We start from the raw sequence: 21,440 nt of genomic DNA on the forward strand, positions 1-21,440 counted from the left end.
TTGTTCCTCTTTTGTAGATTTTGTTTTTATTGAGACTTTATGTTTCTGTTCTTTAGTTTGATGAGTAGGTTTGTTAACTTTCTTTGTGGTTACCTTGAAATTTACCCTTTTCTTCCTAGGTACTACATTCCTGTTATTACTTGATATCACCTTGCCTTCCTCTCCATTAAAAAGTTCTATGCCTATACCATTTATTCCCTCTTTTATTGTTCTGACGTTGCTTTCATTTACAGATTAACCTCTCTGGTTCCCTGTTGCAATTTTTTTGGTTTTGGATAGTCCTTGAGAGTTCCTTTTCTAAGTTGGTATCTGGCTGGTACAATCTTGCATCCTAGATTCAGGCTATGGTCTTATGTTGTTTGCTCTCAGACTGAAGGACAGCCTTTAATAACTCTTGTAAGTTTGGTTTGGTTTTTACATATTCCCTTAATTTCTGTTTATCTGAAAATGACCTAATTTCAGCATCATATTTGAATGAAAGTTTTGCACGATATATTATTCTTGGTTGGCAATTTTTTTCTTTCAACGTTTTATATACATCATCCCATTGCCTTCTTGCCTGCATGGTTTCTGCTGAATTATCAGAGCTTAGTCTTATTTTTTCTCCTCTGAATGTAACTTTTTGTTTTTCTTGAGCTGCTCACAGGATTTTTTCTTTGTTTTGGTTTTAGCGAGTGTGATTATGATATACCTTGGTGTTTTTCTTTTGGGAACTATCCTATGTGGGGTTCATTGAGCTTCTTGACTGGTCAGCTTTTCATCATTCATGAAATTAGGGAAGTTTTCTGTCAGCAATTCTTCAATGATCCTCTGTGTGTTTTCTGTTTTCTCTCCCTGTTGTGGAAATCTGATCACTCATAAATTTTTGCTTTTGATTTTATTCCAAATAATTCTCAGGGTTTCTTCATTTTTCTTCATTCTTTTTTTCTGATTTTTCTTCAAACAGTGTTGCATGCAAGTGTTTGTCTTCAATTTTGCTGATTCTGTCTTCCTTCATTTCAAACCTGCTCCTCAGCCCTTCTATGACACTGTCTATTTTGGAAATCTTGTTTATCTTTTGGGTTCCTAACTGTTGTTTTTGTATGATTTCTAGTTGTGAAATTATTTTGGCATTTTGTTCTTGTATTACTTTCCTGAATTTTTCCTTTTTTCTGTCTGTCTTTTCCAAAAATTTGTCCATTTTTTCCTCATTCTTGTCTGCTTTTTCCTTCAACTCTAATATTAGAGATTTGAATTCCCTGTCAGTTCTTGTGCCTTTTCTTCTACTGGAAAGTCATCTGGTATTTTATTTTGGATGCCTACTGAAAACATCCTGTCCTTTATTTTATACGGTTTGATATAGTTTGCTGTCTTCAGGACATTCAGTAGTTACATTCTTCATTTCTTGATTGTAGATTTTTTATTTTGTCCTGCTTTTTTGTTTTATTTGGTTATGTCTGTGTAGGTGGGCTGTGTTCTTTGTTTTTTGCTCCTCTATAGTCACAACACTTTTTACTTCTTGTCCAATGAAAATGTCAATTATTCAGCTATGGTGCAGCAGAGCAGGTCCAGCTGAAGCGGAAGAGCCAAGATGTGTTGTTTATGGCACATACTAGGGCTGACAGGGCGGGCCAGGAATCAGTGCTGGGCAGGGTCTAGTAGGCCTTGCCTGTGCTGCTCAGAGGTGTGATATTTTGTACAGTACAAGTAGGCAGAAAAGAAGGGGGAGGTTGTGATGTGTGGGGCTAATAGGGGTATGGGAAAGAGGAGAGAGAGGAGAGAAAAATGGGAGCCAAAAACAAGGAAACAAAGAAAAAAAAAAGAGTGCTAAAGGAGTTTGCCATTGGAGTGGAAAGATGAGAAACCGAAAAATGGAGAAAAGCAAAAAAAAAAAAAAAAGGCAGGGAAAAAGAAAGAAAAAAACTAGATAAAAATTTGGAAAAGAAAAAGAGAAAATTAAAGCCCCCAGGAGTCCCAGAGTCCCACCGGTGGGGCTGCTAAGACTGGGGAAGTGGCTCCCAGGCAGTGTAGTATAGCTTAGCTACAGGGGGTATAGATGTCACACAGCACTAGGTATTCAGAAGACAGGAAAAGAAGATAAGTGTAGAGAGACAAGAACTGAGAAGTGAAGACAGACAGAAAGGAAAAAAGAGAGAGAAAAGAAAGAATGAAAGATGAAAAACAGAAATGCCTCCAGGGATCCCACTTATGTGGCTGCACAGATTGGGGGAGTGGCTCTTAAACTGTGTAGTGCAGCCTGGTTAGAGGGAGCCTCCAAGCTGGGAAAAGAAAAATAGAACAAACAAAAAAAAAAATCAAAAGAGAACAAGGCAAAACAAAGAAAAAAAAAGCCCCAGGATTCCACCAGTGTGGTGTGGTGGCCGGGGAAGAGGTTCGCCAGTAGAGCGTGGTTTCACAGCCTTTCAGAAAGAAACAAAGATGGCAGGGTTCCATGTGTTCCAGATAAAGGAGGGGGAGGTTGTAGGAGGCACAGAAGCTAACAAAAGAGACAGAAAGAAGCAGTATCAGCTCAGGGCCCGGCCAGTGTGGGCAGGGTGAATCCAAGCAGCTTGAGGCCAAAGCAGTTGCCTCCAGGCCAAGGCACTGCTGCTGGCAGGAAGCAAATGACGACAAGGTGGGGGAAGAAGGGTAGCAGCTAGGTAAGCACACATTGCTCATTACCAGGTGCTCTGTCTACTGATGGGAACTTTGTGAAGCCAGTTTCCTGTACTCCCTGTCTGCTGATCTCTGGTGTGGGTGGAGTGAATCCAAGTTGTACAGATGCTGCAATTCCCGGCTGGCCAAGCCAACACAGCTACCCAGGAAGCTCTGAGGCAGAGCAGTGGGGAGAAAATGGGGTGTGGGAAAGTGTGTATCGCTGGTTACCGGGTGCTCTGTCTCCTGCTGGGAGTTCCACTAAGCTGCTTTCCCATTCTCTCTGTTTGTTAATTCCCGATAGGAGTCCAAGATGGCTGATCTGTGCTGCATTAGCTGATGGGGCTCTCCACTTGTATCTCTCCTTACTCTCCATCTTCTGTCAGTCTCTTATTCCATTTGGCACTTGGCTGAGTTCTCTCTCTCCTCATTTGGCACTTCAGGTTCCAGGAATGACATCTGTAAGTTTTTTACTTAGTTTTTCAGGTCTCTGCTGTGGAGGGATGGTGTAGTGCGTCTGTCTATGGTGCCATGTTGGCTGGAAGTAGAGCCAATAGTCTTTAGCTCAGGCTATCTTTAATAGGTTCGGTTTCAGTTTTCAAGCCAAGGAAACCTGCTTTCCTAAGCTTTGCCTGAGTATGGGGAATGTGTAGGGACTTATATTAGCTTACCCTTTCTGCTCAGCGTGGAAGTCCACGATGAGCATTCTCAGTTCTATGATTTCCATTTTAACTAGCCAATAAGTTATCAAAGCTGCACAGAAGTCTGAGACTTTTCTCACCCAACCCTTTTATCTTTCTGCTCTCTTTTCGTAGGTCTTAGACCTGTATTATGGTGTGAAAGCTCTTCCAGCCTGCTGCTGATATTTCTCTCCACTTTAACTTTCAAACCAAAACCAAACAGTTTGCTGTCAAGTTGATTCTGACTCACAGGGACCCTATAGGACACAGGAGAAGTGCCGCAGACAACCATTTTGGTTAGCAGCCAAGTTCTTAACCACTGTGCTGCCAGGGCTCATAAATACCTTGCATCTGTAACACCATCATTTTATCTTCTGCATCCCAGGGGACCTGAAGACATTCAGGTACAGACAACGGATTGGTTAGTATGACATATAACAGAGAGAACCAAAATGTTGTAAGTTTGGGTCCACCAAGAGGTGCCTTGAAACAAAATGTGGCAATCGAATTTCAAAAAAATTAGCCATTGAAACCCTATGGAGCACGGTTCTATTCTAACACATGTGAGGTCCCCATGAGTTGGAGTCTACCTGATGGTATATACAACCATAGTTGAAAGAGGCCTCCACTATATATATATATATACATTTGTGTGTGTGTGTGTATATATGTATGTATTATATATATATGTTATTATATAGACCCTTAGCCGTCAACAATTCTGACTGTATTTTCCTTTACTCTTTAAATCTAGGTCTCTTACACTGTAGAAAATTGCTATCTTTTTGTTTGTTTGCTTGATCATTTAACTGAAAGTATTCATATCCCCTCTGAAACAAATAATATGACAGTCTCCAATACATCCACTCTGGACCAAAAACTAACTTTTATCTCCAGGGTTTCTTATATCCACTCTACCTCTATGAAATTGTATAGCAACAATGAAACAAATGTGAATCTCACCAACTATACGTTTCAGAATTGGACTTAATTTGTTCAAATTCATCAAAGTAATCCCAATTTTATTGCCATACCACCAGTTGCCATTTAATAAATTTTACTTGCTTATTGGCTGTCTCTCTCCATAATAACATTTCTCCAAGAAATCAGGGATGTGGATAGCGTACATCTTACTTCTTAGAAAAGTAATCACTCAGTAATACATGTAGAATGGATAAAAGAGTATGTGGAAACGCAGGAGAATTAAGGGAGCTTCAAATTTATATTCCAGGGTTGTCAGAAAAATTAATCTTTGATAAATAAGATTTGCTATGTGTTTGATACAAATTCAGTAGAAAGATATAAATGGAAAGGATTATCTAGCATGTATCAGAGTGGGTAAGTGCAAAATTAATAAATACGTATGTGTATATCAAAATAGACATGCAGATACAATTTATACAAGATACATATTTAGGAAATATCTAAAGAATGTACTTAAGTAAAAAATAAAATTATAAAGCTCCAAGTTCTATTATTACCAAAAATGGTGGGATTTATACAAAAGAACTTCAAAAGATTGTTTCCGATGTCTGAAAGGAGCCTAAATGGAAAGCAGTCAATGCAACTAGATAACTGAGATTACATGTTTAAAGGTGTCAAATTTCCCACATTAATATTTAGATGTAAGGCAATTCTCTTTGAAATCCCATTTTTATTCACTTAATACTCCTTATATAATTAAATAAATTTTCTATGAGGTTTATTCTGATGAGTTATAGGAGGAGTACAGTATATATTACAGGCTTAAGTAGGGATTATGAATAAAAATTACAGTCTAATAGGATTTAAATATTCAAAACCATATGATTAAGAAAATCATGAAATTTCAATCTTTGTTTCATTTAATACCAAGTGAAGAGAAAATATTTATTTTTCTTTTTTCATAAAAACATATATTTTTAAGAACGAATGGGTTTGGGTAATGGCTTGAGACTCAGGCAGTCCTGCTGAGGGCAGGCCCCTAAGACAGCTGAGGAGAACTCAACCCTCCTTCTCCTCCCCATCACTCTTCCTGAATTTTCCTCTTATGCAGGAGTCAGTTCTAAGAATACAGAAGCTTTGTTCTAAACTCAAATCTTCAACTCCCTATGGATTCTTTCCCTGAAACCATAGTGAAGCCATCTTCACTCCATGCCCATGGAAGACCTAGGCATCTGGAAGCATGACCAGAATAAAGTTCATTTGGAAAAGCTGTAAGTTATGAGAGAGCTGTGGCTGCCCTCAGGGAAGGTGGGTACTCATCTTGATCCCAAAGAAGCCCTGGTGAGGTCAGGCAATGCATCATCTCTCTCATTTGTGTCAAGGGCTAGATGGACAGTGGTCTTGCAGGAAAGTTTCAGGGCTCTCCTCAGAGTAGAGGGCTCAGAACAAACAGGTTTGTTGAAAGTTTCTGAAGACAGTGAGATCTTGGTATTTAGCCCCTGAAAGGACTACCTCTCTGTTATGACAGCAGGCATATCTACTGAGTTATGGTTTGGAGTCTGAGCTGCAATTTCTTGAGGAAAAATTAGTGCATGGGCTCCTCTGCTCAGCACAGCAGAGGAAAGCTGATGAAGGAAATGATGAGAAGGTAATTACATCAGCCCTATATTATAGGTGAATCTTAGAAATCTCTGATATTTGAGCAAAGTTTCATGCTGGTCAAAGCAGTCTTAAATGCCATCTCTCATTTCCTATTTACAAAACTTTGTGAGGTACACATCTCTTAGTGGTTAATGTAATGGTTATAGATATTGGGATTAGGCTTGTGTTCTAATTTCATCTTCATAAATTCATAGTAAATTTCTTTGGGTAAATGAATACAAAAAAGTAAAACATCAGGTTCAGACAGCTATACTGGTGAACTCTACTAAACATTTAAAGAAGAAATAATACTTACACAAATTATCCAAAATATAGAAGCCAAGCAAATACTTCCCAACTCATCAAAGACACAATTGGGGCAATATATAAGTGACATTTCATAAATAGTATGAATGGATAGACGAGGGATGAGTACAATCTCATGGTAGGGATCCAGGAGAAGTCACTTGTGCTTATAATTATTGAATGGTTTTTTGGAGCAATTTGAAGTTCCAATTGTGATGTTAATTAGTGTAAACTTCCTCTACTAATTTATGACACCGTATTTTCTATTTCAAATACAATAAATATTTTTTAAGTTTATTATAAGGTATAAGATTGTCATGGAAAGGTCTAAAAAAGTGTATTCTGAAGCCAAGCCTCTCTTAAAGTTCACATAAATATTTGTTAATTAAGATCTCCTGTTGTTGCTAGTTACCATGGAGTTAACTTCAACTAATGGTAAAATTATGTATAACACAATGAAATGCTGCCTGGTCCTGTGCCATCTTCACAAACATCGGTATGTTCAAGTCCATTGTTGTAGCTGTTAAAAGTTCCTAGAAGGCTTATAATAAATACATAGCTAAAAATTCAGTGTTTTTCCCTGTAGGATTTCACAAACATACTTTTCCTTTAAGTGTTTTCTGCACCTAAAGTCAATAATATCACATAGAACTAGAAAACACCCCACTGAGTGATATGACATGGAACTGGAGGTTCATTGATCTCCCCACCTCCCAAAAAGCAAACAAACAAAAACACTTAGGTATTGCTGAACTTGGAGAATCACTGGTAATTCCAACATTCCATAACTGGGAAGCTCTTCCATGCTGTGAACAAACACACACACACACACACCATACACAAACACACACATAAACACAGAACCATTTAGAAAAAGAATAGCTTGTTTGCAAAAAGGTTCCAATAAGTTTAACTCCATAAGAACAAGCCCATCAAATAAACAATTAAGCATGATTTTAAAGTAACAAATACTACACATTCACTAAGATTACAGAGTTTATATGATTCCGTTCATGGGGGAAGAAAACCACCTTTCTCAGATTGTTATAATATTCGCAGTGGCATCCCATATATTTGGACATTAACATCGCAAAGTCAAGAATAAGTTCTTATTGATAGGGAGTACAGGCATGTAGGAAATGGTTAGTGTTTAGTATCTTAGGGACCAGACTAGTCAGGGTAACTCACTCTTTTTGTTTAAACTCAGCATATGGAGTGTTTTATAGTTGCCTTTTTTTTTTCCTTGGTTGTTTCACTTAGTGTCATGGGTTGAACTGTGTCCCCGCCAACAAACCCGTCAACTTGGATAGGTCATGATTCCCAGTATTGTATAATAGTCTATTATTCTGTCACCTGATGTGATTTCCTTATGTGTTGTAAGCCCTATCACTACGATGTTAAGGAGATAGATTAGTGGGAGTTATATAGATGGGATCTACAAGATTAGATAGTGTTTTAAGCCAATCTCTTTTGAGATATAAAATAAAGAAGCAAACAGAGAGACGGTGGGAACTCATACCACCAAGAAAGCAACCCCAGCAGCAGAGTACATCCTTTGGGCATGGGGTTCCTGCACAGAGAACCTCGTAGTCCAAGGGAAGATAGATAAGAAGAACCTTGCTCCAGAGCCAACAGACAGAGAAAGCATCCCCTGGAGCTGATGCCCTGAATTTGGATTTCTAGCCTACTAGATTCTGAGAGAATAAAATTCTGTTTGTTGAAGCCATCTACTTGTGATATTTCTGTTATAACACCACTAGATAACTAAGATGCTTTGTTCAAGTTTATACTGCTGTGACTGTGGAATTTGATGTGTTTAATCATAATGAAAGCAGAAAAATGTGTTGATTTCCATCCAGGCAATGGATTTTTATTATTTCCAGACAATGAAAAAATATAAAACACTGTTATTTATGTATTTGGTATGGGCTTGACTTCACAGTTCTGGGTTTGGGAAAGAGGCTTCACAGTCCAAAGGTTTGCCATTGACAGACCTCCGCCAAGATAGACTGAGATGTTTTCCTCTCATTTTGAACAAAAAGAATCAGTGCCACTGTTTTACTAAATTTTATTTTTATGAGTACAAGAGTTATATTTTATTTTGTAGAAAACATTTTCAGCACCCGTTCTCTAATCTGTTTAGTTCTGACACCGTAAATGACTGGGTTGAGAGCAGGTGGAATGACCACATAGAAATTAGCAAGAAGGATGTGAATATAATGTGGTATATTCTGTCCAAACCTATGGGTCATGAATGAAAAAAATGCAGGTGTGTAGAAAGCCAACATGACACACACATGAGAGCCACAGGTGCTGAGTGCTTTAAGCCGGTCATCTTGGGAAGGGAGTCGAAAGACAGCACGAAGGATCTGGACATAGGAGATGACAATGGCTATGATGTCAAACACCAGGATAGAAATGGCACATAAGCCATAGATGATGTTGGCCTTGATGTTGGCACAGGACAGACGGGCTATGCCCATGTGCTCACAATAAGTATGAGGGATAATTTGGTGTCCACAAAATGGTAACCGTAAGATGAGTAGAACAAAAGGTATTGCAAAAGACAAAGTTCTTAGTAGGATTACTAATGCAATGAAGAATACCACCTTGTTGGTCAGCACCAGTGTGTAGCGAAGAGGGTTACAGATGGCCACATAGCGATCATACGCCATGGCCACAAGCACAGCTGACTCCATGCCAGTGCATAGGTGGATGAAGAACATCTGGATGAGACAGCCCTCAAAGGAGATATCTCTCAGCTTGTGCCAGAAGATGCCAAGCATCTTGGGAATAGTGGATGTGGATAACCCCAGATCAATAGATGCCAGAATGGCCAAGAAGTAGAACATGGGCTGATGGAGGCTACTCTCAGTCTGAATCACAAAAAGGATGCAGATATTCCCAAGGACAGCCATCAGGTACACAGCACAGAAAGGGAAACCAATCCAGATATGTACATTTTCTAGCCCAGGGATCCCCAGAAGGAGGAAAGAATAGGGATGACATAGAGTGGTATTGAGTGAGGCCATCATTCTGGGATCTTTTTCATAGCTAAAGGTACCACAGACCAAGTGTCTCTCATTCATTAAGAGGTCTCAGACTCATTTAGTGCATAAAAAGAAAAAGAGAGAAAGAAATCACTGAAACTTCTTTCATATTCTACCCATATAATTGTGTTTTAGAGAACTGAAAGTACACCAATGGTAAAATGTAGTCACATGATTTCAACATACCTCATCAGATTCATTAAATGAAATATAACATCTTAACAAAGATTGATCATCTAGCACATATGTGACACTTTCTGGGCTAAAATTGATTGTAAGAAATGACTTAGAGTAAATTCCTTACTTAATAGAACTTAAAGTTCAGTGATTGAAATAGTTATACAAATCAGTGATTTAAACTCAAGCCATTTTCTAAGATAAAGTCATTCCTTGGCTACTTTAGGTACAAAAAATATACTCCTGAAAATGTTTGATTTTTCTTGTGCAGAAAATTATTTATGATTACATTCTTCATGGGCAAAGAACTTGGAAAACAGTGTAAACAAGATGGCAGTCAGTATGAATTCTCCATGTACCCCTATCTAAGCTGAATGAAACTAGAAATGCAGCAAGCCAGAACTTGCTGAAACAATTTTGGTTTAGTGCAGGCCCCCCAGTGTTTAAGCCCCCTATACAAGAAATTTACTCTGCCTTACTCTTTTATTAAGGAAGCCACAGTGAGCTTCATCCCAGGATTACTCTCTCACTCCAGCTCTGCTTATAATGGAATGTTCCCTTCCTTTTCTATTTCTGCCTTGATGATAGGGGAATAGAGACTTTCATTTTAAAGTGTCCTTCTGCTGATGACTGTAAGGAAAGAAACAGAAAGTTACACATTAGCACACATAAATGTTAACATCCAAGTTTATAAAACATCACATAATTGTCAGATAAAGTAGTTAATTTATACAGACCACTCCTAACGCTCAATCTATCCAATCTCTTACTACACTTAGTTGTCTCCATGATCTATCACTTTAATAATTATAAACATACTTCCATCAAGGGCATTCTATAGATAGAAAGTTAGAAAGATAGGTAGGTAGGTAGGTAGACAGACATCCTGGTAGGCAGATAGGCAGATGGGCAGATAGACGACAGATATTATTAAGACACCAAACAGAGATTCCAGCACTTAGATGTGCTCAGTAGAAATATGAATTATCAATTTTAGGAGAATTACCAACTGGGAAGGAAATCGAGTTCACACAATTAAATGCCTGCCTTCTAAGTAACATAAGAGAAGTGAAAGGATTTACAAGAAGGTGCTGAGTAACACTAATAACAGTTGTTACTGTTATTAGTGAAAGACAAACAAAGAACTAGGTTGAGAGAATAGAAGAGTAACTCTTCAAGAAGCCATAAGAACTATGAAGAAAATATCCTTGATGTAAGTAGAGATGCCTATATACAAGGAGTGGTACTTAAATTGAGGGTATTTAGGTGGAGGGATGAGGTAGAATCCTATAACTGGATTTCTTCTCTTTGACTTTCTGTCAGCTAACTTACAGATGTTAAAAACAAAGAAAAAAAACTAATTGCAGTTGAGTCAACTCTGACATGTGAAAACCCCATTGTGTCAGAATAGAACTGTGCTCCATAGGGTGTTCAGTGACTGACTTTTCATAAGTAAATTGCCAGTCTTTCCTTCCAAGTAACCTCTGGGTGACTTGAACCTTTCAGTTAACAGATGAATGTGGTAACCATTTGCACCATCCAGGGACTCCTTAGTGTGTGGGAGATGACACAGTATTTAGAAACAGACACTAGGAATTAAGACCATGTTGCTCATTGGCCGGGTGATCTTGGCTAAACTGTTTCCCTTCCGTAATTCTAAAGTTCGTCTCCTACAAAATGAGACTAAAATGTCTACATTGCAAGGTTGTTGCAAGGTATGCCTGGCCCAAGATGGATTATTACACAGTGTAGTTAGAGCAACTGCTTGACCTCTTGCTTAGAGAACACGATAAAATAAAGAGATGTAGTGAAATTGGTTCTGCCATACCTTGCTGTATAACCCTTAAAACAGAGGGTTACACACTCCAAATACTGAGCCTCCCTTTATCTGCATAGAAAGCTTTTGATAGGGTGTATTATAAGGAGTTTATAACATTTTGGGGTTTTATAACAGGGTACTTATGAAAGGCTCATCCTTAGGCATTTTCACACACCTTGGCATGCACCTTTGGGTACCACACCATTCCAAAAGGATTAGGGGTACCTTTTCATTAAGGGAACATTGCAAAAGTTTTAGCCATGTTTTATTAGGCTATAAGGATTCAGGGATACTTCCAGAATGGTTTAAGGTAAATTCTGCCTTTGAGGTATGTTCTGCCTCCATGTCAGACACAGGCCCAGGCTGGGGATGATTTACCCACTCTTCAAATTATATTAAAAACATAGCTGGATTGAAAGAGAGATAGTGTTAGAAGGACAGAAAATGTGAAGCAACAGAGCCTTAGCAAATGCGGGAACAGACATTATCCACGTCAGTGAAAAGCTCTAGAACCCAGAGAAAATGGCAAAGACATCAAAAGATAATATTAGCAGCACATAGAGATTTTCTCTTCTCTTTTAACTGTGTAAGAAGGAAGACAGGCAGTAGTAGCTGCTCAAGTGTATACAAGAGACTATGGCAGAATTTTACAGTCAATTCTCTTCTCCCCATTCTTCAGTCAGCAGTCTCCCCTCCCCTCCTCCTCTCCTATTACTTACTACTGTCTTCTTTGTGCTCAGCTGGCTACAGATAGAATCCATGCTCCTAAAACCTTACCAGTAGGCACACTTAGAGATTAGCATGTCTTCCCCAGCATTCTTCTGAACTCCATTTGCTCAGGCAGGAGGTTTTTTTGTAGTGTATCCACAGCCTCCAGAGTGAAAACTGCATGTCTTGGAACTCCCTGGAGATAGTTGGAGGCGACAAAACTCTGATTTCTGAATTAACTCCTTTTCTAGTGAAATAGAATATCATGAGATATAGATAATCTATGTCTTTACTCTGGACTCATACTCCAAAATTTAGAAGAATACTCCTTGGATTGGCAAATTTCCAAGGGGAAAACAATTTTATCTTTCAGGAGCTTTAAACAATTTTCCACCAAGCTTCCTGAGATTAGGTTGAAGCGCCTTATCATGAACGTGTGCGGTGGGGAGGGTGGGGACATATATAGGCTCCCATAGTGAATATCTGTATTAAAGTTGTTCTCTTAGTGTTGTATAACTATAATATTAGCTCAATATTTAGCATAATTGCAGTCTTCAAACTTAAATAAATGAATTATGATTTTATCATAAACAAAAATAAAACAAACCCAGTGCCATCGAGTCGATTCCGACTCAGCGACCCTATAGAACAGAGTAGAACTGCCCCATAGAGTTTCCAAGGAGCACCTGGCGGATTTGAACCGCCAACCCTTTGGTTAGCAGCTGTAGCACTTAACCACAAGTCCACCAGGGTTTCTGATTTTATCATAATGGCTTAATATTTAACATAATTGCACTACCCTAAACATTACAGTCTGGGAAACCCTATGGGGCAAGTTCTACTCATCCTATAGGGTCACCATGTGTTGGAGTCAACTTGAAGGCACACAAAGCAACAAAAGCAAAGTGAAGAAAGGCATTCCAATTTTTTAGCACACCGAAATCTGTCATTTCGTTAGATTGGAAGTTTCCTGTTGGTAATGGAAAGCAAAGATGAAAAGCTAGAGGTCAGAGACTAGTAGTTTTGTCATCACTTTTCCACTGACTACCTATATGAAGCCATGTACAAATTGTCTTAATTGTCCCAACTTTGAAACCTGTAAAGTTAGTTTTGTCAAATGAGTTTTAGCTGTTTTTATTCCTAACATCATACCGGGTTGTTATCACATTTTACAGTTAATGAGACAGAAATAGAGAAGGGAAAAGATGGCCACAGAACACTGTAAAGCCAGGTTCCCCTTTTAGAAGGCTTTTCCGTGAGCAGTGGAGACTGGTTTTAGACACTCAGAAGCATAAATCTGTGTCATGGTTCATTAACTATGAATACATACTGAGCATTTACTGTGTAGAATGCATTGCTTTAGGTGCTGTTCATACAGTAGTAACATTCAGCAGACCAAATGCCTGTTTTGTCTGTTGTATGTAAGAGAAGAAGGACAAGAAGCAGAATAAATAAGGTAAATACACAGTATATTAAAGGACAATATGGAGGGGGTAATGGTGAGATTCCTTAATTCTAACTTGCATTGTCAGGGAAGCTGTATCTAAGAATGTGACATTTAAGTAAAGGTCTGAACAAAGGAAGGAATATTTGGAATCTGAGGGAAGGGCATTCCAGCCAAAGGAAAGAGCAAATGTAAAGAGCCTAAAGCTGAAGACTGGGTGGTGCAGTTACAGGAAATGCAAGTTTCAGAGGATCAGAGTTTCAAAAATGTGGATAAAATTGGGGAACCTTAGGCTTTCACAAGCTCACCTTTCAGAGGGTCAGGATCCAACAGGATAAGCCCCAAAGGAGATCATCATGTAATGGCTCTCAAACAGGCCAGTCCTGGATGCTGATTCAGTTTAGAAGTCATATTTAAATAAACTCAACTACATATGTACCTATATGTATATATTTACATACATATATGTATGTATGTATGTATATGGAGCCCTGGTGGGACAGTGGTTAAGACATTGGCTTTTAACCAATATGTCAGCTGTTGAAATCCACCATCTGTTCCTTGGAAACCCTGTGGGTGCAGTTCTGTCCCATAGGGTCAGTATGAGTCAAAATTGACTAAATGGAAATGGTTTTGGTTTGGTTTGGTCTGTATATAAATAAATAAATAAATATATACACACACCCCAGTACATCACTTTGTCATACTCTGGGGGCTTGCCTTTCTCTGTGATGCTGGAAGCTATGCCACCAGTATTCAAATATCTGCAGGGTCACTCATGCCAAACGGGTTTCAGCTGAGCCTCTAGACTAAGACAGATTAGGAAGAAGGACCCAAAAGACTACTTCTGAAAAGATTTAGCCAGTGAAAACCTTAAGAATAGTAGTGGAACATCGTTTGATACAGTGCTGGAAGATGGGCCCCTCAGGTTGGAAGGCAGTCATAAGACAACTGGGGAAGGGCTGCATCCTCACAATAGAGTCAATCTTAATGACATAGTTGGAGCTGAACTTTCTGGAGCTGCATTTACTATGTGGCAAGACTCAGAGTGTGAAGAAACAGCTGCAAACATCCATTAATAATCAGACTTGCAATGCAAGCAGTTTAAACCTAGGAAAATTGGAAGTCATCAAAAATGAAATGGGACACATAAACATTGATATCCTAGGCATAAGTGAGCTGAAATGGACTGATATTGGTCATTTTGAATCCAATAATCATATGTTCTACTATGCAACTTGAAGAGGAATGGCATTGCATTCATCATGAAAAAGAACATTCCCAGGTCTATCCTGAAGTGCAACACTGTCAGTGATAGGTTAATATCCATATATCTACAAGGAAGACCAGCTAATATGACTATTACTTAAATTTACACACTAGCCACTAAGGCCAAAGATGAAGAAACTGAAGATTTTTACCAATGTCTGCAGTCTGAAATTGATTGAACATGCAATGAGGATGAATTGATAATTACTGAAGATTGGAATGTGAAAGCTGGAAACAAAGAAGAAGGATCAGTGGTTGGAAAATATGGCCTTAGTGATAGAAATGATGTCTGAGATCACATGATAGAATTTTACAAGACCAACGACTTCTTCATGACAAATAAATTTTTTCACCAACATAAATGATGACTATACACATGGACCTCACCAGGTAGAATGGACAGGAATCAAATCGACTATACTTGTGGGAAAAGATGATGAAAAAGCTCAATATCATCAATCAGAACAAGGTCAGGGCCAACTGTGGAACAGACCATCAATTGCTTCTATGCAAATTCAAGCTGAAACTGAAGAAAATTAGAATAAGTCTATGAGAGCCAACGTACAACCTTGAGTGTACCTCCCTTGAATTTAGAGACCATCTCAAGAATAGATTTGAGGCATTGAACGCTAATGCCCAAAGACCAGACAAGTTGTGGAATGACATCAAGGGTATCATACATGAAGAAAGCAAGAAGTGATTAAAAAGACAGGAAAAAAAGAAGAGACCAAAATGAGGTACTACTTTCTGGCCATGCTGTCCCTCACTGACACAAGCCTGCCTGTCTCTACTCTACCCACGGTACTGAAGGTGTTCTGGGTTTATGCCTGAGAGATAGACATCAATGCTTGTGTAGTCCAGGTGTATTTTATTCACACTTTTTCTCTGATGGAGTTAGCTTTGTCCCAATGCCCTTCCTGTTGTTCTTCCATTTTCTCTCTCCTTCCTACTGCTTGCATCAAGATGTCATTAGGCTGGCCTGTGCTGACATCTCTTTCAACGTTGTGTACTGTTTGTTTGTTGTATTATGTTGGAGTTTAGATTCTCTAGGAGTCCTTTTGTCTCATGCCTTCACCCTCTGCTCTGTGCTAGGCATTGCCTCCCAGGAGGGGACATAGAAATCCCTCAATATATGTTCCTTTCACATCTGTGCTGTGCTCATTCTCTATATGAGAATCATTGGTCTGTCTTTGGTTCATCAATTTGCAAAACAGACTTCCCCCATAAACAGGGTCAATATTTACCTGTTCATCCCTCCAGCACTCAATCCAACAATCCAATTATTTATAGCATCAAGACAAAGCAGATTTGCCAAGACTTCCTAAAGTTATTATCAGCCAAAAGGGTTGGGCTTGCTCACATTTCGAAGGCAAATGATTGCTTCCTATTTGGGCTTTTGCAGTTTTTTTTTTTTTTTTTAAATTCCTTCTTCCTGAAGGTTTCCTGTTCAGAATTTGGACATACGTGGTACATAATCATTTCATGAAAGTTCATTAGCTCCACATATTTCTTCAAGGAAAATACTACGATTGCTTCTATTATTACTTCTTCAATTTTAAATACCTTAGAGCCCTTGTGTTGGGAGGTATAAAAAGGAATTTATTTCATTCACATAATTTATGGAGCTACTTTTTCATTCAGGATGGAAGAGTACTCCAATTTTGCATGCCAAAACTGAGACTTGGAGAAGTTAACTCTTAAAAGGTAACAGACATAATTAGGTAGTAGAGTTGGCATTCATAACTAGGTAACTTTTCATTTTTAGTCAGATGTCTGTTTGAACTTAGAAACTGAATAGATAAAAATACAGCAAGGTGGGGCCAAGTTGGTGGAGAAGTCAGATGCTTCCACTGATCCCTCTTATAACAAAGACCTGAAAAAACAAGTGAATCAATTTTATAAATGACAAGCTAGGAACCCTTAGCATCAAAGGCAAAGTTAAGAAACCTGACTGATGGGGGAGGGAGAGATAGTGCAGAAGCAGCAATGAGTTGCTGAGCCTGTGGCAGCGCCTAAGCCCAATTTCTGGGCATGACTGCGGTGGGGCTGATGGTAGTTTTCAGGGACACAGCCACTTCAGTGAAAGAAGGCAAGCAAAGTAGAGCATCCCTGACCCCATGGTGTCTCTGCACTGGGGCAGGCCGTGGGATTTAGGAAGCAGCAGCTTCAGCAATATAAGGCAGCTGAAGTGCCAGCATCACTGACCCCCTTGTTTGTTGGTGGTGGGCTTGGCCAAGGAGTTTAGGATGGGGCAGCTTCAGAGAAAGAAGGCAAGTGAGAGATGCAGTCCTAACCCCTGGAGCAATCTCAGCGGGCACCCAGCCACCATGCACAGTCTACACACACCTCTGGAACCTGAGATAAAACAGCACCCTCAGCACAAGGTAAGTGCTTTTGTTTAATTTAACACACAGATCAAAGAGCTCCTCCTTCTGAATGAACTTTCTCCTATCTATCTGATCCCTCCTTCCTCTGCCCTAACTGGCTTCATTAACAGTTGATTTCCCTGGACCTGAGATAGGTCCTGCTGCGTTCCCTGAGCTATTCTCCTGGTCTTGGAGAAGGAACAAATTAACAAACGGGGAAAAATGCACTGCTGGCTCCCCTAAACTTGAAACTCAGAGCAGAAGTGGCTCTAGTCCAGGCACAAGCAATCCACAGACTTCGTCTTTCACCCCTGCATGGAACCAGGTGCCTCAACTACACTAGGTAGGATCTGGCTATTATATTGCAAGGGTGAATCTGTTTAAGGCCTGACTGTAACTTTTTCGGCTGTGTGGTGGAGAGGAAAGTTTTAGATGTTTGCTAGTGCTCGGCCTATTAAACAAGGCCTTCACCTACCCAGAGCAGGGACCTGAGGACTGGAGGCTCCAACCACACCACCTAGCCACCCAAGAAAGAGCTCCAAGGATAAGTTGTGCCCACCAGTCCTTACAGCTAAAACCATTGGGTGCTTCTGGTATGGCTGCAGAGCCCACCCACCAGCGTACTCCAGAGAGCAGGGACATGCCTTCCTCACAGACAGTCAGGGGAAGGTTGTTAACCCTCTGCCTTCCTCAGAGTGTGTCCCCCTGAGGCTACCAGAAACCTGTGCATACACCAAGCACCATGGCTCCTCTAAGATAGGAGGTAAGAGCATACACCACACACTAGGTGACTATCAGGACACCTAAGCTGAATCTATACAAGAATAGTGAATGGACTCTTAGGCTCATACACCTGATAACAACTCTAGCCATCTGGTAATAGGACATTAGTGCTTCAAAGGCTCCAATAATCAAGTTAGCTCTTTCTAGCAGCTTATCTGGGTATATCAAAAATAAAACAAAAGAAATGAGGACACAGTGAGCAAATATAAAAAAAAAAAATTAATACAATAACTTATAAATGGCTCGGAGACAACAGCCAATATAAAATCACATAAAGAAGCAGACCATGTTTGCTTCAACAAACTCCCAAAAGAAAGAATCAAGGACTCTCCTGGATGAAGTTGAATCCTGGAATTACCAGATGTAGAATACAAAAGATTAGTTTACAGAACTCTTCAGCACATCAGGAACGAGATTAGGCAATACACAGAACAAGCCAAGGAACACACAGATAAAGGAGTTGAAAAAATTAAAAGATTATTCAAGAGCATAATGAAAAATTTAATAAGCTACAAGAATCCGTAGAGAGGCAGCAATCAGAGATTCAGAAGATTGACAATAAAATTACAGAATTAGACAACTCCTTAGAAAGTCAGAGGAACAGAATTAAGGAAGTGGAAGGAAGAATTAGAGAGACTGAAGATAAAATACTTGGCAACAATATATTTGAAGAAAAATTAAATCATTAAATTAATTAAATTAAACCAATAATTTTACAAAATGAAGAAACCCTAAGAATCATGTAGGACCGTATCAAGAATAATTACTTACGAGTGATTGGAATATCAGAACAGGGAAGGATAACAGATATTACAGACAAAATTGTTGAAAATTTGTTGGCAGAAAACTTTCCTGACATTGTGAAAGATGAAAGGATATCTATCCAAAGTGATCATCTAACCCCATGTTAGGTAGATCCCCCAAAAAAGTCACCAAGACATATTATAATCAAACTTGCCAAACCAAAGATAAAGAGGAAATTTTAGAAGCAGCTAGGGATAAGTGAAAAGTCACCTACAAAGGAGAATCAATAAGAATAAGCTCGGACTACTCGGCAGGAACCATGCAGGTAAGAAGGCAATAGGATGATATATATAAAGGTTTGAAGGAGAAAAATTCCAAGCCAAGAACGACATATCCAGCAAAACTGTCTCTTAAATATGAAGGCAAAATTAAGACTTTTCCAGATAAATAGAAGCTTAGGGAATTTGCAAAACCAGACCATAACTATAAGAAATATTAAAGGGACTTCTTCGGTTAGAAAATCAACAAAATCAGATATCGAGACAACAGTAGAACACAGGACAGAGCAACCAGATATCAAACCAGATAGGGAAATCAAAAAATAAACCAAGATAAAAAAAAGTGCTGAAAACAGGGAATCAGTGATGTCCTTATGTAAAGGATGACAACATTAAATCAATAAGAAGGGACTAAATAAAGTAGACATAGATCTTCCATATGGAGAAGAAGTTAAGGCAATATAGGGAGATAGGTTAGGTTTAAACTTAGGAAAAATGGGGGTAAATATTAAGGTAACCACAAAGAAGACTGACAATCCTACACATCAAAAAAAAAAAAAGACTCAGCAAAAACAAAACCAACTACAATTAAAGAGGAAGACAAGATTTACAAAGATAAACTACTAAAAGCACATAAAAATAAGTGGAAAAATGAAACTGTCAACAACACACAAAAAAAGGCATCAAAATGACAGCACTAAACTCATGTCTTTCTATAATCACACTGAATGTAAATGGACTAAATGCACCAATAAAGAGACGGACAGTTGCAGAATGGATAAAAAAAACATGATCTGTCTATATGCTGCCTACAAGAGACTCTCCTTAGACTTAAAGACAAAAAAACTGAAACTCAAAGTTTGGAAAAAAAATAAGCAAACAACAATTAAAAAAAGCAGGAGTGGCTATACTAATTTCTGACAAAACAGACTTCAAACTTAAATCTACCATAAAGGATAAGGAAGGACACTATATAATGATTAAAGGAACAATATACCAGGAAGATTTAACCATACTAAACATTTATGCACCAAATGACAGGGCTTCAAGATTCATAAAACAAACTCCAACAGCATTGAAAAGTGAGATAAATAGCTCCACAATAATAGTAGGAGACTTCAACACACCACTTTAAGTGAAGGACAGAATATCCAGAAAGAAGCTCAATAAAGACACAGGAGAGTTAAATGTCATGATTAACCTACTTGACCTCATGCACATATACAGAACATTCTACCCAACAGTGGTCAAGTATACTTTCTTTTCCAACACGCATGGAAGATTCTCTAGAATGGACCACGTATTAGGCCATAAAGGAAGCCTTAGCAGAGCTCAAAACATCAAAATATTGCACAGCATCTTCTCTCACCGTAAAGTCACAAACTAGAAAAAAAGTCAACAGGAAAATCAGGGACAAGAAATCAAACACATGGAAACTGAGCAACACTTTACTGAAAAACAGTTGTATTATAGAACAAATTAAGGATGGAATAAAGAAATTCTTAGAATACTATGAGAATGAAAACGCTTTCTATCAGAACATTTGGGACACAGCAAAAGCAGTGTTCAGAGGTCAGTTTATACCAATAAGTGCACATATACAAAAAGAAGAAAGAGCCAAAATCAAAGAATTATCCCTGTAACTTGAACAAGTAGATAGAGAGCAACAATAGAAACTGCCAGGCACCGGAAGAAAGCAAATGATAAAATTTAGAGCAGAATTAAATGAAATAGAAAGCAAAAAAAACAATTGAAAGAGTTCAGAAGACCAAAAACTGGTTCTTAGAAAAGATTAACAAAACCGATAAACCATTGGCCAGACTAAAAAAAAGAAAAACAGGAGATGTAGCAAATATCCTGAATAAGAAATGAAATGGGTGATATCACAACAGACCCAACTGAAATTAAAAGATTCATAACAGAGTACTATGAAAACTTGTACTCGAACAACTTTGAAAACCTAGAGGAATTGGACATACTTCTAGAAACACACTATCTACCTAAATGAACACAAACAGAGGCAGGACAGCAAAATAAACCCATCACAAAAGAAGAGATTGAAAAAGTAATTTAAAAACTTCCCAAAAAGGAAAGCCCTGGCCCTGACGACTTCACTGGAGAATTCTACCAAACTTTCAGAGAAGAGTAAACACCACTACTAATGAAGGTATTTCAGAGCATAGAAAAAGATGGAATACTCCCAAACTCATTCTGTGAAGCTAGCATAACCCTGATACCAAAACCAGGTAAAGACGCCACCCAAAAAAAATTACAGACCAATATCCCTCATGAACTTAGATGCAAAAATCTTCAACAAAATTTTAGCCAATAGAATTTAACAACATAAAAAAATATATATATATATTTCACCAGGAACAAGTGAGGTTTATACCAAGTATGCAGGGATGGTTCAACATTAGAAAAACAATATAATCCATCACATAAATAAAATAAAAGTCCAGAAACACATGATCTTATCAATTGATACAGAAAAGGCATTTGACAAAGTCCAACACCCATTCGTGATAAAATTTTTCAGCAAAATAGGAATAGAGGGAAAATTCCTCAACATAATAAAGGGCATTTATACAAAACCACCAACCAACATCACCCTAAA

The 21,440-nt window shown here is 38.5% G+C and overlaps 1 protein-coding gene across 1 annotated transcript; it reads right to left on the reverse strand.

Annotated features, from left to right (window-relative positions):
- Nucleotides 1-8,281: 8,281 nt before the first annotated feature.
- Nucleotides 8,282-9,217, reverse strand: LOC126079220 (olfactory receptor 52E1-like). The gene has a single exon (XM_049890152.1). The coding sequence runs from the start codon at nt 9,215-9,217 to the stop codon at nt 8,282-8,284; it is 936 nt and encodes a 311-aa protein (XP_049746109.1).
- Nucleotides 9,218-21,440: the final 12,223 nt, after the last annotated feature.

Source organism: Elephas maximus, chromosome 7, assembly GCF_024166365.1.
Source record: "Elephas maximus indicus isolate mEleMax1 chromosome 7, mEleMax1 primary haplotype, whole genome shotgun sequence".
Lineage (NCBI taxonomy): Eukaryota > Metazoa > Chordata > Mammalia > Proboscidea > Elephantidae > Elephas > Elephas maximus.